This window comes from Oncorhynchus tshawytscha, linkage group LG30 (genome assembly GCF_018296145.1).
Source record: "Oncorhynchus tshawytscha isolate Ot180627B linkage group LG30, Otsh_v2.0, whole genome shotgun sequence".
Classification (NCBI taxonomy): domain Eukaryota; kingdom Metazoa; phylum Chordata; class Actinopteri; order Salmoniformes; family Salmonidae; genus Oncorhynchus; species Oncorhynchus tshawytscha.
In genome coordinates this window covers 5681785-5695706 of record NC_056458.1, presented here as the reverse complement: position 1 = coordinate 5695706, position 13922 = coordinate 5681785, and the positions used below count along the sequence as shown (strand labels likewise).

General features: G+C 43.1%; 1 protein-coding gene across 2 annotated transcripts; it reads right to left on the bottom strand.

Moving 5' to 3' along the window:
* Positions 1-425: 425 nt before the first annotated feature.
* Positions 426-13410, bottom strand: LOC112228972 (glycogen phosphorylase, muscle form). 2 transcript variants are annotated; one of them, XM_024394797.1, is made up of 21 exons: positions 13072-13410; positions 9619-9720; positions 8674-8752; positions 8429-8532; positions 8163-8294; positions 7730-7841; positions 7446-7528; positions 6889-7032; positions 6574-6666; positions 5300-5446; positions 4987-5150; positions 4532-4646; positions 4239-4340; positions 3819-3966; positions 3670-3728; positions 3412-3553; positions 3026-3236; positions 2042-2176; positions 1893-1959; positions 1617-1772; positions 426-710 (listed from the first exon to the last, which is right to left on the bottom strand). In XM_024394797.1, the coding sequence occupies exons 1-20, from the start codon at positions 13312-13314 to the stop codon at positions 1620-1622; spliced, it is 2535 nt and encodes an 844-aa protein (XP_024250565.1). In that variant the 5' UTR covers positions 13315-13410; the 3' UTR covers positions 426-710; positions 1617-1619. The 2 variants fall into 2 exon arrangements, with proteins under 2 accessions (XP_024250565.1, XP_024250564.1); XM_024394796.1 differs by having other exon boundaries at positions 426-1772.
* Positions 13411-13922: the final 512 nt, after the last annotated feature.

Sequence of the window (13922 nt, the reverse complement as noted above, 5' to 3'; positions counted from 1 at the left end):
CTTTTTTGGTTACTACATGATTCCATGTGTTATTTCATAGTTTTGATGCCTTCAATATTATTCTACAATGTAGAAAATAGTAAAAAATAAAGAAAAACCCTTGAATGAGTTGGTGTGTCCAAACTTTTGACTGGTACTGTATATGTGCATGTTTATAAAAAGCTTGCCTTTATAAATACATTAAGGGCAGCAAATAATTTGCAAGGCACATGGTTTCCATTTGTAATGTGTTGCACCTCTGTTTATGTGGTTACTTATCAACACACAGACTAACCATGTCAGTATGACCAAGCAGTGTCCCTTTCAAAGTAGGTGGCCACTATACCTCTTTCATCGTTTGAGCTTGTGCACTTCAATTCTAAGATACAAACATATATCGAGTACACATGCTGACAGTGGAATCTTTGTGTGTGATGAACAAAAGCCAAAGGTCTACTATTTTTTATTGTCTTAGTATGAAGAACATCCTGAAAAGACGGGGAGATGTGGCTTTCTTGGCCACAGGTGTTTCTTGGCCATTGTTGATTACCATAAGGTGAAACAAAAAGACGTCTGGGAGGGCCATTGTGTGGGTTTCTCAACAACAAATCACTGACACTTCCTCCGTCTGTGGAGCAGCTGTGTTATCCCGCCCCTCCACGGCTCTTCTTCTCTGGTTCCCAGGCTGACCCTCAGAGGTCTTCAAATGGACTACACGCATACGTCAATTTCTTTAGGTCAAAACAAAACATATACACAGGTTGACAAATATACAGCTGTTTAACATTGGTTTTCTATCTGATTGAGTAAAAAGACTAGATACAGATCAATATATTAATGCAGGCCTATGTCCCCGAAGAGAGATTGCACGGAGGTTGTCCTTTAGCCACCATACATATCAGGTTGATGGGGTGGGCGGATGTAGGAGGAGCAAGCATGTCACAATCATGGCAGTTCCCTAAGAAGGATGGTTCTCATCATTGACTAGAGCCTATGCTATGAGAATGCATGTACAATATTGACGGCATTCAAGCCAAGATAAATGCATATAGCTCAAACTACAAAAAAAACACAAACTTTTTCAGCAACGGATCCAAGTCCACATAACCAAACGCAAAAGCCACCACACAGCTCTTATGGCCTCTCCAGAACAACAGCAGTTTAGACCGTAATACATGCATGGTCTGATCAGTGACAGAACAGTGAATATCGGTAAATTCATGTCTCTTGTCACTAAACAGAAGGCATTGCTTCCTTTCTCATCTACTGCTATTGTGGGCTCAATGCATGTCATGTTAAGGGGTTTGAACAGTGATGGTGTGAGCCATGTGAACAGCCAGAACTCTATGTATATGCTACAGACTAGTAAAACAGAGATCCATCACTGAAGTCATTAAACCCACTGGGCACAGACGTCCATTCAACGTCTATTCCGCGTTGGTGCCGCGTCATTTTGTTGAAATGGCGTGGAAACAACATTGAAAGGGCGTGGAATCGACATTGGTTCTACCAATGTGCGCCCAGTGGGAAGTGCTTTAAGAAATGATTGGCCGTTTCCCTCAGGCATATCTAATGGTGCTTATTGTGGGGTGGTGGGATCAGTAGGGGAAGAAGGGAACTGTGTGGAGTGAACGCACAGCTTATTTGAGTTGCTCGTCGGGGGCAGGGATCTTCTCCAGGCTGGGCTCCACGCCCCAGATCTCCCGGGCGTACTGGGAAATGGTGCGGTCGCTGGAGAATTTACCACAGCCTGCAATGTTATGGATCACCATCTTGGTCCATTCCTTGGGATTCTGTTTTTAGAGAGAGGGACAGACAGGGCGGAAGGAAAGATAATGAGGAGATCAATATTTGATAAGGTATGGACAGATACCTGAACCAGGCAACCTATGTTGTTTAGCCATAACACTGACCTTGTACAGTTCGTTGACCTTGTCCTGACACTTGATGTAGGCTTCGTAGTCAGCAAACACCTTGAACCTGTGCATAAAACATTAGATAAGAATACGTTGAGGAAAATACTTGTGCGTGCATGCGTGTGCGTGTGTGTGTGTGTGATTACCTGTCGTGGTGCATCAGCAGGTCCACAAGTTCCTTGAAGAGGTCTGGCTGCTTATGGCTGAAGAAGCCACCAGCGATCTGGTCCATGGCCTGTTTCAGCTCGGGAATACGGTTGTAGTACTCAGAGGCGTGGTATCTGTGCAAGACAAAGGCCAGTATTTAAAGCACGCTGTTCTGATTGACGCGCTCCCCAGGTTGTTTTTGTCTCGATTATCTTAAACAGAAAAAACATACAGTATGTTGAGATTGATATTTCTTATACAAGGGAGACCTGGCCAAACAGTATCTACACCTTGCCACTTGTGTATCTGTTAATATAATTTTATGATTAGAATTAATAGAATATTACCCTCTGAAACCATAACTCTGAAACCATATGATTGTATGAAATTGATGACAATCATTAGACTATTTTAATGCTGTGTGTGATTTAGTCAGTAGAATTATATCTGAGAGTGTAGTTCATAGTCAGAATTAATGTTTTGGTGACAATATATCTAGTATCTTGATAACGGACTGTCTGAGCAAGATTCAGGGCCGACCTTGGCTGGGCCACTGAGAACTTCCCAGGGTCTCTCCCTACGTCGACTGGGTAGCAGGACAGTGTGGGTGTAGGATAACTAATGTTTTGTGTGGAAGTATGTGTGTCACTATAAAATGAAGGTCTTTGTACGGTGCACGCCAGAACGTTCCCGCGAATAAAACTTTTTGACTATTTTAGCTGGGCCTCCGTCTGTTTCATTCGACCAGGATCTTACAAATTCTGGTTTGCAGACAGAGTAATATAATTAAATTGGGTTATGTACCTTGAGAACATAATTCTCTTATCAGTATCGGACTCTGGCAGAGCCTGTCCCCTCTCTGTGTCCCCCTCCTCCACAGCACTCCCATTCCCGTGGATCAGTTTCTCTTTGCCTCCCTGTCCCTACTCTAACCCACTGTCTCTTCTCCCTCCCTGTCCCCATGTTCACGTCTTCCTGCTCACCCTTTGCCGGCGTCCATTGCGTCCACATCCTCCACCCTCATGCCGAAGATGAAGAGGTTCTTCTCTCCGGCCTCCTCGGCCATCTCCACGTTGGCTCCGTCCATGGTGCCGATGGTCAGAGCGCCGTTCAGCATGAACTTCATGTTGCCAGTGCCAGAGGCCTCTGTGCCAGCTGTAGAGATCTGCTCAGACAGGTCAGCAGAGGGGATGGCTGGGAGGGGACAAGGAGTGTGAGGGAAATGATAAGCGTGGGAAAAAACGGAGAGAGAGGGAAGAGAGAAAAGGAAAGATGGATGGAGGGATACAGTACAAGAGGAAAGCATTGTAGATGAGGGTAAACTACACATTATACCAGAGACCCATGGGGTTATGGGTTAGTCTGTCACCTTTCTCAGCCAGGGTGACTCTGTAGTTCTCCAAGAAGATGACTTTGAGGCGGTCGCCGATCACGGGGTCGTGGTTGACAACCTCACCGATAGCTGTGATGAGACGGATGATCATCTTGGCTGTGTGGTATCCTGGGGCAGCCTGGGAGATGGGGGAGAGGGTGTTGCTTAATGAGTTGTGGATGTCAGTTATTGTTCTATATTTACTTCCGGTAACTACACGCTGTTACTGTGAAGGCTGAGGGCTGCCAAACATACCTTTCCTCCGACCATGATGGTTCTTGGGGTCCAGTGCTTGTTTGGCTCCTTCTTGATACCTGAGAAATAGACAGATGGGTGTATAGTAGGAGTAGAGAGAGGTAGAAGCACAGAGAGAGAGGGAGAGAGAGCGCCAGGGAAGTACTAACGGTTGTAGTAGGTGATCATGTGCAGACAGTTGAGCAGCTGTCTCTTGTACTCGTGGATTCTTTTGACTTGAAAGTCAAACATGGACTGGGGGTTGATCTTGACCTTGTAGTGCTCCTCCAGGTGCACAGCGAACTTCAGCTTGTTCTCCTACATTAGGGAGGATATGATGGGGGCGTGAAGTAGGCACAGAACTTGTCAAATGACTTACAGTACTACCCACAGGTGGCTGATGGCACTTTAACTGGGAAGGACGGACCCATAGTAATGGCTGGAACGGAATTAATGGAATGATAGCAAACACATCAAATACATGGTTTCTATGTGTTGGATACCATTCCATTCACTCGATTCCAGCCATTATTATGAGCCGTCCTCCCCTCACCAGCCTTCTGTGACGTACTACAGTATCTTGGACTCACCTGCTTGATTTTGGCGATGTCACGGATGAAAGCATCATCATTAATGAACTTCAACAGTTTCTTCAGCTGGTCGAGGTCACGGACAAACTCCTCTCCAATTCTCTGACAAAAGAGATGACATTAAAAAGGTTAGCGTGCAAGTATCAGGTTACTGGCGCTCTCATCATGAACAGAAACATCTATTTTGCAACACTGATATTATAAACATACGGTCAAAATTATTTCAAATGTATGGCTACTTCCAATGCAAATGTCGTACTACTTTCTAAGTGTTTTTGCAACAGTTCCCCTACCTCTGCGATGACCTCAGCCAAGCCAGGGTTGCACATAACCAGCCAGCGACGGGGGGTGATGCCATTGGTCTTGTTCTGGAACTTGTGTGGGTCCAACTCATAAAAGTCCTTGAACCTGCACACAGAACACGCAGTAGCCCAAAATATATCAAATTAGTTTGCTATAACTCTTCAAACTAACCCTTTGAAAATGTGCACGCATCAAATGACTAATCCATCGATTGACACCTGATGTGTCTGTGTTACTTTGAAATATTATGATTTTTAAATGTGTAATTAGCTACTTATTGAGGGGGGAAAAAACGGCTTAGGACCGTGATAGGTGCTTGTCTCTCTTAACTACCTTAAGCTGAAGGCGCTAACTGTAAGTCGCTCTGGATAAGAGCGTCTGCTAAATGTGCAACATGTAATGTAGCCTAAATGTGATGTGTATGCGGTTTGTGTAGGACACGTACAGAGTGGCGATGAGGATCTCCGAGTGGATGCGGGCTACGCCGTTGACAGCATGGGATCCAACGATACACAGATGAGCCATGTTGACTTTCTTGCATCCGCCCTCCTCAATCAGGGACATGCGGCGCAGACGGTCGTTGTCGCCAGGGAACTTAGAGGCAACGTACTGGAGGGCGGATTTCAATAAAGTTAGCCTCTAATAACATGTTGTGGTACATTAGCTCCGAGTTAGACAAAGCGCAAGGGCACTGATCTGTAATAACACTTCCTATATGGCACCATTTGTCTTGCTGCCACCTGCCCGCAATTACGTACCTGCAGGAAGCGACGATTGATCTCGAAGATGATCTCCAGGTGACGGGGCAGCAGGTGTTGGAACAGGTCAATGGGCCAGCGCTCCAGGGCCTCAGGCAGCACGGTGTGGTTTGTGTAGGCACAGGTACGGACACACACGTCCCAGGCCTGGAAACACAGAAGGACAGAGGTAAGATAATAGGATGTATTTACCTGGTGGTTCATGACCCTCTCTTGATACAAGTAGGGCAAATGAATAGTAGTCTTAGCTTCACATTTGTTCTAAATATTTATTAGTAGTGTGTGCCAAGGCAGTAGAGAAGGATGGAGGACTACTCTTTTGTATCTGTCCCATTATGGCGTCATCTTCTACTACTTCTGAGTTGGTAAACAAACTGAAAGGGTGCATACTGCCACCTGGAGTGTGTTGTTTGGAAAGGTATAAAGCCAAGGTCGGCGACTTAATGCCACCTGCAGTTATGGAATGTTTGCTCAAGAGCATCATTCATTGGTATCCCTCCTGATGACCCGGATGGAATTATGTGATCCTTCTTTAACCCATAGGAAGTCCCACCAAGTTGAATATCTCAAAGTGGTGAAAGTCCTCAATGGTGCTGCCCATGCTACAACAGGCTTTTGGGCCCTAGTTCTCTATGTATCTCGATGGCCCAAGCCAACACATTCTACTATGCTGGTCTTTGTTGCCCCCTCCTGGTATCATTACTGAAGTACAACTACATATGAAATGGCGTGGGCAGTAATACCGGATGTACTACTGTTCAGGGCAATAGAGCGCAATAGTAATGGTGTCTTTTTGTAGACACTAACTCTGCCATGGCTCTTGGCCAAAGCCTATCAGGAAATAAATTGAGTTTGAGGTGTTTGGATAAACGCTGAAAATAAGGTCTGTGGTAAACACAGGCTTAGGAGATCTGATACGTTTTGTTCCATGACATCATCTTCATCAGCTAACGTCGCTTTTTATGAATTTTGAAGCATTTATGTAATACATTTCAAAAAAATCACAGACTTCATAATTCATTAAAGTCTGTCTAACTGACTGATATCTCATAGAACATACAGTATAAGTTCTCATAAGCTTGTGTTAACTTCAAACCTTATTTTCTGTGTTTATCCCAAAACCGTATTCTTCCCCCATTCATTTGCCCCACAGGGATGACTTAAAGAACCAGAGTTAACTCATTTTCTTCTTTTTTTTTAGGACTACAAGCTGGCGAGCTCTATGAAAGTAATTCAGTCTACCTAGTCAGAACCTCGTCTTCTCCTCCACTCACCTTGTCCCAATCCAGCTTCTCCTCATCAACCAGTACCCTCATCAACTCAGGAATGGCCATGGCAGGGTGAGTGTCATTCAGCTGGATGGCAACCTGGATGCGACAGACATTAAAATCACAGCATAACTATACTGACACAGCATAACTTTCGAAGTTACCACCGATATAAACACAGAGGTGCACAAGTACGAATGCAACACCACCACATCAGAACAAGACATCAACGAAAAGGATACCTAAGCCAGTGACATGAAGACATAAAGTGAAATGGAGACATCTAAGTGTACGTCTGAATCACCACCCGGGAGTTCTCACTTTGTTGGGCAGATGGGCGAAGTCTGTGCGGACGATCTCTCTGGAGCCAAACTTGGAGGCCTTGAAACGACGGACGATGTCCTGAAGGGTGGCGGCCACCACAAAGTACTCCTGCTTCAGCCGCAGCTCCTTGCCCTCAAAGAACTGGGGAGGAAGACACATAGAGGTGAGCCCAGACTGACCTGTCATATCTGTCTGTCGCCATCTTGAGGGCCTCACAATCAGTGGAGGCTGCTGAGGGGAGGACGGCTCATAATAATGGTTGGAATGGAGTATATGGAATGGCGACTATTTGATACCATTCCACCGACTCCTCTCCAGTCATTACCACGAGCCACGTCCTCCCCAATTAAGGTGCCACCAACCCCCTGTGATCACAATACATAAGATTTCATATTCCCGTCAATGCCAGTCCTTTTTTTAAGAGAAGAAATACAGAGTATAGAGCAGACCTGTCACAATGTATTCTAACGTGTATCTGTAATATCTATATACAGTATATCATCAAAACCGACACTGCACTTGGATTTTAGAGAGAAATTCAGACATATTCTTACGTTATCATTGGGGTACAGCACACGGGAAATGTTCTCGCATAAGTTTCTGTCCAACACAGCCTGAATGTACCCACCAACGTTGACTGTTGGAGACAAGGAAAAATACACCCTCAGGGCAACGGTTCCCAGTTGCCAATTATGTAACATGACTTACATGAGTAATGTTAGCAATTTGCAGATCTAGCAAACTAAGCACATGAAATGGTGGATTGAAGCCAGTCAAGGCGAAAAACATGTATTCAAGCAACGCATACATAGTGCCTTGGCCTCTGTCAGACACTTACAGTCTTTCAGGTTGAAGTCGCATGGGGCCTTTGCAGACCACAGTCTCATGGTGTTGACAATGTTGTTTCTGTACCCGGGGATAGGGGTGTCATATGGCAGAGCCAACACGACCTGTCAACACAATTACAAGAGACTGAGATTAGAGACACCTGCCAACGGAATCCACATTCATTGATGATTGATTCAATGATGGTTCATTGAAGATGTAATGATGGTTTATTGATGATTCAATGATAATTCAATGATGGTTGTTTGTTGGCATTCAGTGCCATATCAACTTGTTTTTCATCTCCCTTCTCACACACACACACACACACACACACACACACACACACACACACACACACACACACACACACACACACACACACACTCACTAGTCTTCCTCATATGCACCCTCAATCTCACCCCCAACCCCTGTCCTTTATTCACCTGAGTGTCAACCCATTTCACACCATCTGGGGTGTGCTCGGTTCTGCCATAGAACCTGACGGGGCGCATGTACTCGGGTCGGGCCTTCTCCCAGGGGTTGCCGTAACGCAGCCAGTCATCAGCCTCCTCAACCTGCCAATCATTTGGTTATATAACAGTCTGTCGGGCACTTTCAGCGAAACAAGTTGTTTCACAGTACTTCCTTCTATCTTATGGTCTGGAAATGATGGGGAAAAGCACCTCGGAAGCATATGAGCGTACGTTACCTGCCATCCATTGACGATCTTCTGGTTAAAGATGCCAAACTCATAGCGGATACCGTATCCATACGCAGCCAGACCCAGAGAAGCCATAGAGTCCAGGAAGCATGCTGAGGAAAGGCTTAGGTTAGGTTATGTTTCTGATCCTGTTTATACCGTTTGTATCCTGTTTAGATCCTTCTGGTGATCTAAACTGTCTAAGGCACAAGAATGTCACACTCTCCGTGAGAGGAGGTAGCGACGCAGCTTACCGGCAAGGCGTCCAAGACCACCGTTTCCCAGGCCTGCGTCCTCCTCCATGTCCTCCAGCTCCTCCATGTCCAGACCCAGCTACGGAACAGAGGGGCTCAGGTCAAGCCAAGTTCAAACCACAGCTCTGTGACAATGGCATTCAGTTTAAACAGAGCCGGATTGGTGCCAATAATATGGTTAAATGTGCTTTGGAATCTTGTCCTGGTCACACTCTTACTTTGGCGGTTAAAGGCCAAGTGCAGTCAAAAAAACATGATTTTTGCTGTGTTTTAGGCATCTTTCCACGCGATCAGGTTGGAATAATACTGTGTAGTTGTGGTGAAAGACCTTCATGTAAGAGCTGTTTGGAAAGGCCGCCTGAAATGTCAGCCTGTTTTGGTTGGATGGAGTTTTGGCCTGCCTGGTGTCAACACATGAATAAACCAATAAGAAAGAGAGTTCCAAAACTCTCTGCCAATAACCGCCCATTTTCAGTTTCCCCCTGCCCACTCAAACCACTCCCAGACAGTCCTAGCAAAATTATTGCTTGAAAAATTGCTCTTTTCTCAGAAGCAAATTTTTGTTTCTTTTTGACCATTTGAATTGAAAACAAATCACGGTGAGGTAATTAATTGTTACCCAGAAATGATTTGATATGGAGGTAAAAACGGCTGCATTGGACCTTTAACATCCACCCACAACTTCCAGTCTTTAGTCACAGGCACACGACAAACTCTTCTTCCGTGTATTCCTTTCAGCTAGACCTTTAGTCACAGGCACACGACAAACTCTTCTTCAGTGTATTCCTTTCAGCTAGACCTTGAGTCAAATTTGAAAATGAAGTTGTTTGTTACACAAGGTGCAGTCAGTTTGACTGCCCCTTGGTTAGCTACAGCAATGAAAATCCCATTTCGCTATGTTGGCCAGAATCCATGAAATGATGTACGGATGTGAGCATCCCTCACCTGGTATACGGCCTCATCGCAGGCGTTTTCCAGCGCCAGGTTCACCATGGTGTTCTGCAGGGTGCGGCCCATGTAGAACTCCAGGGAGATGTAGTACACACGCTGAGGACAGGGGAGGAAGGGGAGAGAGAGATGAGAGGGATACCATGGGACAGCTAACACTCTTTAGCCGTACAAGTAATACCCAATTAGTCACAGTCTGTTGCTGAACCCAAATGTTGACACACGTTTTACGAGTCGGACATAGCAATATTTCACTGTAGGGGCACCCATTCAAACTGTCAAGGAAATTCCTATAATATTTTTTTTTTGACTTTTCATGTTCTGCCATTAGAAAGGAGCATGTGGAAATCTGACACCTGAGCCTTAGTTTAGCTTTTGAAATGTCACGTTTTCTCTCTTGGTGTTTTTACAAGGAGGTCTGACACTCTCAGGCAGAGGAAGAAGAGGTGCAAGAGGCGAGAGAACGGGATAGAGGGCAGGGAGGAGGGGGGGGACTACGGGAGACAGATTGCTGTTGGTGTTACGTAACACTGGCATTTTGGCATAGGTAAAAATAGCTTCAGCTGGGGTTGTTGTAAAGGTTAGTCTGAGTGTGATACCCATGAATAGTGAAAGAGAGATCTGAAAACATAATTGTATCAGGGAATTGATACAGTAGTGTAAATATGTAGAGAGCTAATTTACCAAATGTAATAAATTACATAAAGGGACATTTAAAAAATGTATCATCTCCAGCACCACTCCAACATCAACATATGTGAAAATGGCAGAACCTCATGATTGTAACTAATTATGAGTTGGCATTGCCCGCTAATTGGTTGATGAAGTCATTGGAAACACTTGTTTCCCTCTACATTTTTTATTACAAAACGCACCATCTTGTATAAATGTGTGCAAATCGAGCAAATGTGTACGAAACAAATATGACCATCTATCATAAAATTGGTAATCATTTGGATACATTGGATTAAAGCTGGGATCCGCATTAGGAGAAATAGCACCTCTGGACGCCCAAGTGCATTTGTTATTGTTTTGTTTTTTTAATTATTAAACTTCGGAGACGAGCTCCTACATCAAGGTATGAAAAATCTTTGCATGTACCCTTCACACCAAAAAACAATGGTTCTATATAGTGCCAAATAAGGGTTCTTTGACTTATAGCGGAAGCCTTTTTGGTGCCATTATAAAGAACCATGCTCATAAGGTTGTAAATGGAACCTGCATGGTGTTGTAAAGAACCCTTTCCTAAGGTTTTATAAAGAACCATTAAAAATAGTTTTTTAAAATATATATATCACCAAAAAAGGGTTCCAATATGGTTACAACCTTTTGAGGACTATAAAGAACCCTTTTTTATGGTTCTTTATACAATCTTTATAGAGAAAGGTTCTAAAAAAAACTTTATCAATCTTAAAGGTTATTTGAAGAAACATACATATTTTATTTATTCTGGTTTAATAGCCATATTATATTGTTGAAATTCCAAAAGGTTTTTATTATTTTGTCTATTAAAAAGTAGAATCAGGTGTGCTAGCTCTGGAACAGCTGGGGTTCCTGAGGAGAGAATTGAGAAGTACTTTGTCAAAAGTTCTCAATAGACACAAGGCCATACATATGAGTCTTTCACAAGACACTGCCACTGGCAATAGACATAAAGTACATGTGTATGGTTGCACAAAAAAAACTGGACGAAAACCACGCCCCAAAAGATTCTAATGATCCGCCGCACCTACATTTTTGCCCAGTGTCGTTAATGTCTCTGTTTTCCCATCCAATAACACATCATATGCAGATTTACTGGATGCATTAGAATGTGCATATAAATGGTAGTTTTTGGCATGTAAGGAGAGCTCTCTATGTTCTCATACATTTAGACTTTAACCAGCCTCCTGTTTTTTTCTCAGATTGGGTGTCCTCTTGCCCTCCCTGCTCATATGGGTTTCTATCTTGACCTTTCTTTGAGGGATTAACTCATGACCTTTCAGAGAGGGACACCATAACCACCAGCTGACCTTGGGTGAGGTGATAAAGAGAAGGTCAGAGGGCAAGTGCAATACAGGAAGCATCTTTCTGATGTAGAGTAATTACCCTAGTTGGTATAAACATGGTATTAACACACACAAATACCTATTATACAAAGAGAATATTATATATGATTTTTGTGATACACATCTTTTTTTGTGTGTCAACATTTCTTACGGCTTTTGATCTTGTACTGACTATGTGTCACTGTCTGTAAGGATTTATCATAAATAAGATAGACATGGAAGATGCTGATTCATAACTAGATAGAAGGCTCCGTCTGATAAAACGAATCAATGAAGACATGGAAACAAAAGTTGTTCCCCGTTACTTTACATTTGTTGAGGTCAATTGGTATCTCTGCTACTCCTACAACTGTAGCTACAGTATATAGACTCCTGTATTCACTATAGTATGTGTACAGGAGAGGAGGAGACAGAAGGTCACAGAGAGGTCTAGAATTACAACTCCCGATGGCCGCAGAGTGCTAGGGGATTGGAAATGTCATGGCGTAACATTACAGTGACATTAGAAGGTGATACTGTGTTCACGCAGCAATGCAACATTTGGCAAAGAGATTTTACCCAGGGACAGGGTCCTTCTGTGGACTTTTCTGGGGTTGACAAGGGAAAACCTAAAATCAGGCTTCAAATCTGTCATTTTCACTCAGTGTTAAGTAAAGAGTATACATTATGTATAATATGTGTCATATTAAATTGCCATGTCGATCAGACGATGTTTTAAACACATTTGTCCTAAGTTGGCATGGTTATCCTGCCAATACGTCTGGCCACTGGTACAGTATGCTTCTTACCTGAGGTCGGAGGTACACAATAATATATTCATGACTACAATATTGTGTAAATGCTCCAGAAATCCAAATGATTCAAACAAACCCACTAAGGGCAATCATCAACCTCATTTCACTTCCGGAATTGATTGAATGAAAATATTTACAGATTAAGCAGTAAAGCATTTGTTACTTTATTTTATGTTACATTTAATTGAAATAAAACGTAAGATATATTTTGGGGTATGCATTTTCAGGATACATGTGAAATATAAAAAATTTGCAAAATAATACATAAAATATCTATTTAATACATTTTAAATGTGTTTTCAGATGCATTTGAAATACATTTTGCAATATATGTACAAATGTATGATTTTTTATTTATTTTTACCTGTATACTCAGGACCACTAGAATATGTTATTTACTTGCTTACAGCATGCCCCGTATATTGCCCACTGAATTCTGCAATATTTTGTGAAACCAAATGGAACATTTTTACATTTTAGTCCATTTGTTATTTTCATTTCTATTGGTTTCTTGACTATTACATTCTATTCTATTTTATACTTTTTTTTCTGTTCTATGGGTTGTAGTAGGCTACAGGTGATATGAACGTTACAATAGTTTAACTTACTTTTGGATCTTTCTCATAATAGTACTGCTGGGTTCTGATCCACCTGCCCACCAAGTGGTCGCGCACGGTGTTGGCGAGAGCAAAGTAGTAATCCCGTTTGGATGCCACATTTCTGTCCTTGACCAGCGTAAAATGGAGATGCCTGTTGAAAGCAAGCTTCAGTTCTGCCACATTTTCCACACCGGCAAGGCCTCTCACGGAGATCTGCTTCTTTCTGTCGTGATCTGACAACGGTTTTGACATAATGCTACTCTTGCGTTGGCTCTGACCCCGGCTCCCTTCTTACAATAAAATGACACTTCCACCCAGTTCAGACACTACTACAGAAGCAGCCACATGGATGGGTGTTCCCCTATTTATAGGAGGGATCATTACTATTGAGAAGAAGGCGGGGCGTACTCAAAATAGAGAGCCAATTACTACTCAGTCCCTATTATTCCATAGGAATATGTGTTGATTAGGCCTATTTCACATCTTGCAGTCTAGAAACTAAATGCATCTGAATTTAATTGTAAAGCGTACAGTACTTGTTGCAAATTAAAATCGTTTATTTGGAGGCATATAAAAGAGACATGGGAGATGCAAAAGGTTTTCAGCTGGTTTAAAATGTAAAATGAATTTGTTCTACTAGTCTGTGGCCAGACACCTCTAGTTATTTCTCTCTATTACACTGGGATGAAGAATTGTATCCTATTTGTATCTCTTCACTACAGCCCCCAGCGTGCCTTGCTCCTCCTCAGTCATTTTCAAGAGTCACTGCAGTACTATCATGGAGCCCTGGTCCATTAATAGCAGCTCTGACCCAGTCCCAAAGGCCATGATATTTGAAAGGCATGTGTGGTTAATGTCAG

What these genes read in the sequence shown, in the direction of transcription:
- LOC112228972 (XM_024394796.1), bottom strand. Translation starts at nt 13,314, where the DNA reads ATGTCAAAACCGTTGTCAGATCACGACAGAAAGAAGCAGATCTCCGTG. An exon ending in ATTATGAGAAAGATCCAAAA is followed by an intron (nt 9,721 to 13,071) that starts GTAAGTTAAACT and finishes CCCTGTCCTCAG; the next exon opens with CGTGTGTACTACATCTCCCT. An exon ending in CATGATCACCTACTACAACC is followed by an intron (nt 3,729 to 3,818) that starts GTTAGTACTTCC and finishes TCTATTTCTCAG; the next exon opens with GTATCAAGAAGGAGCCAAAC.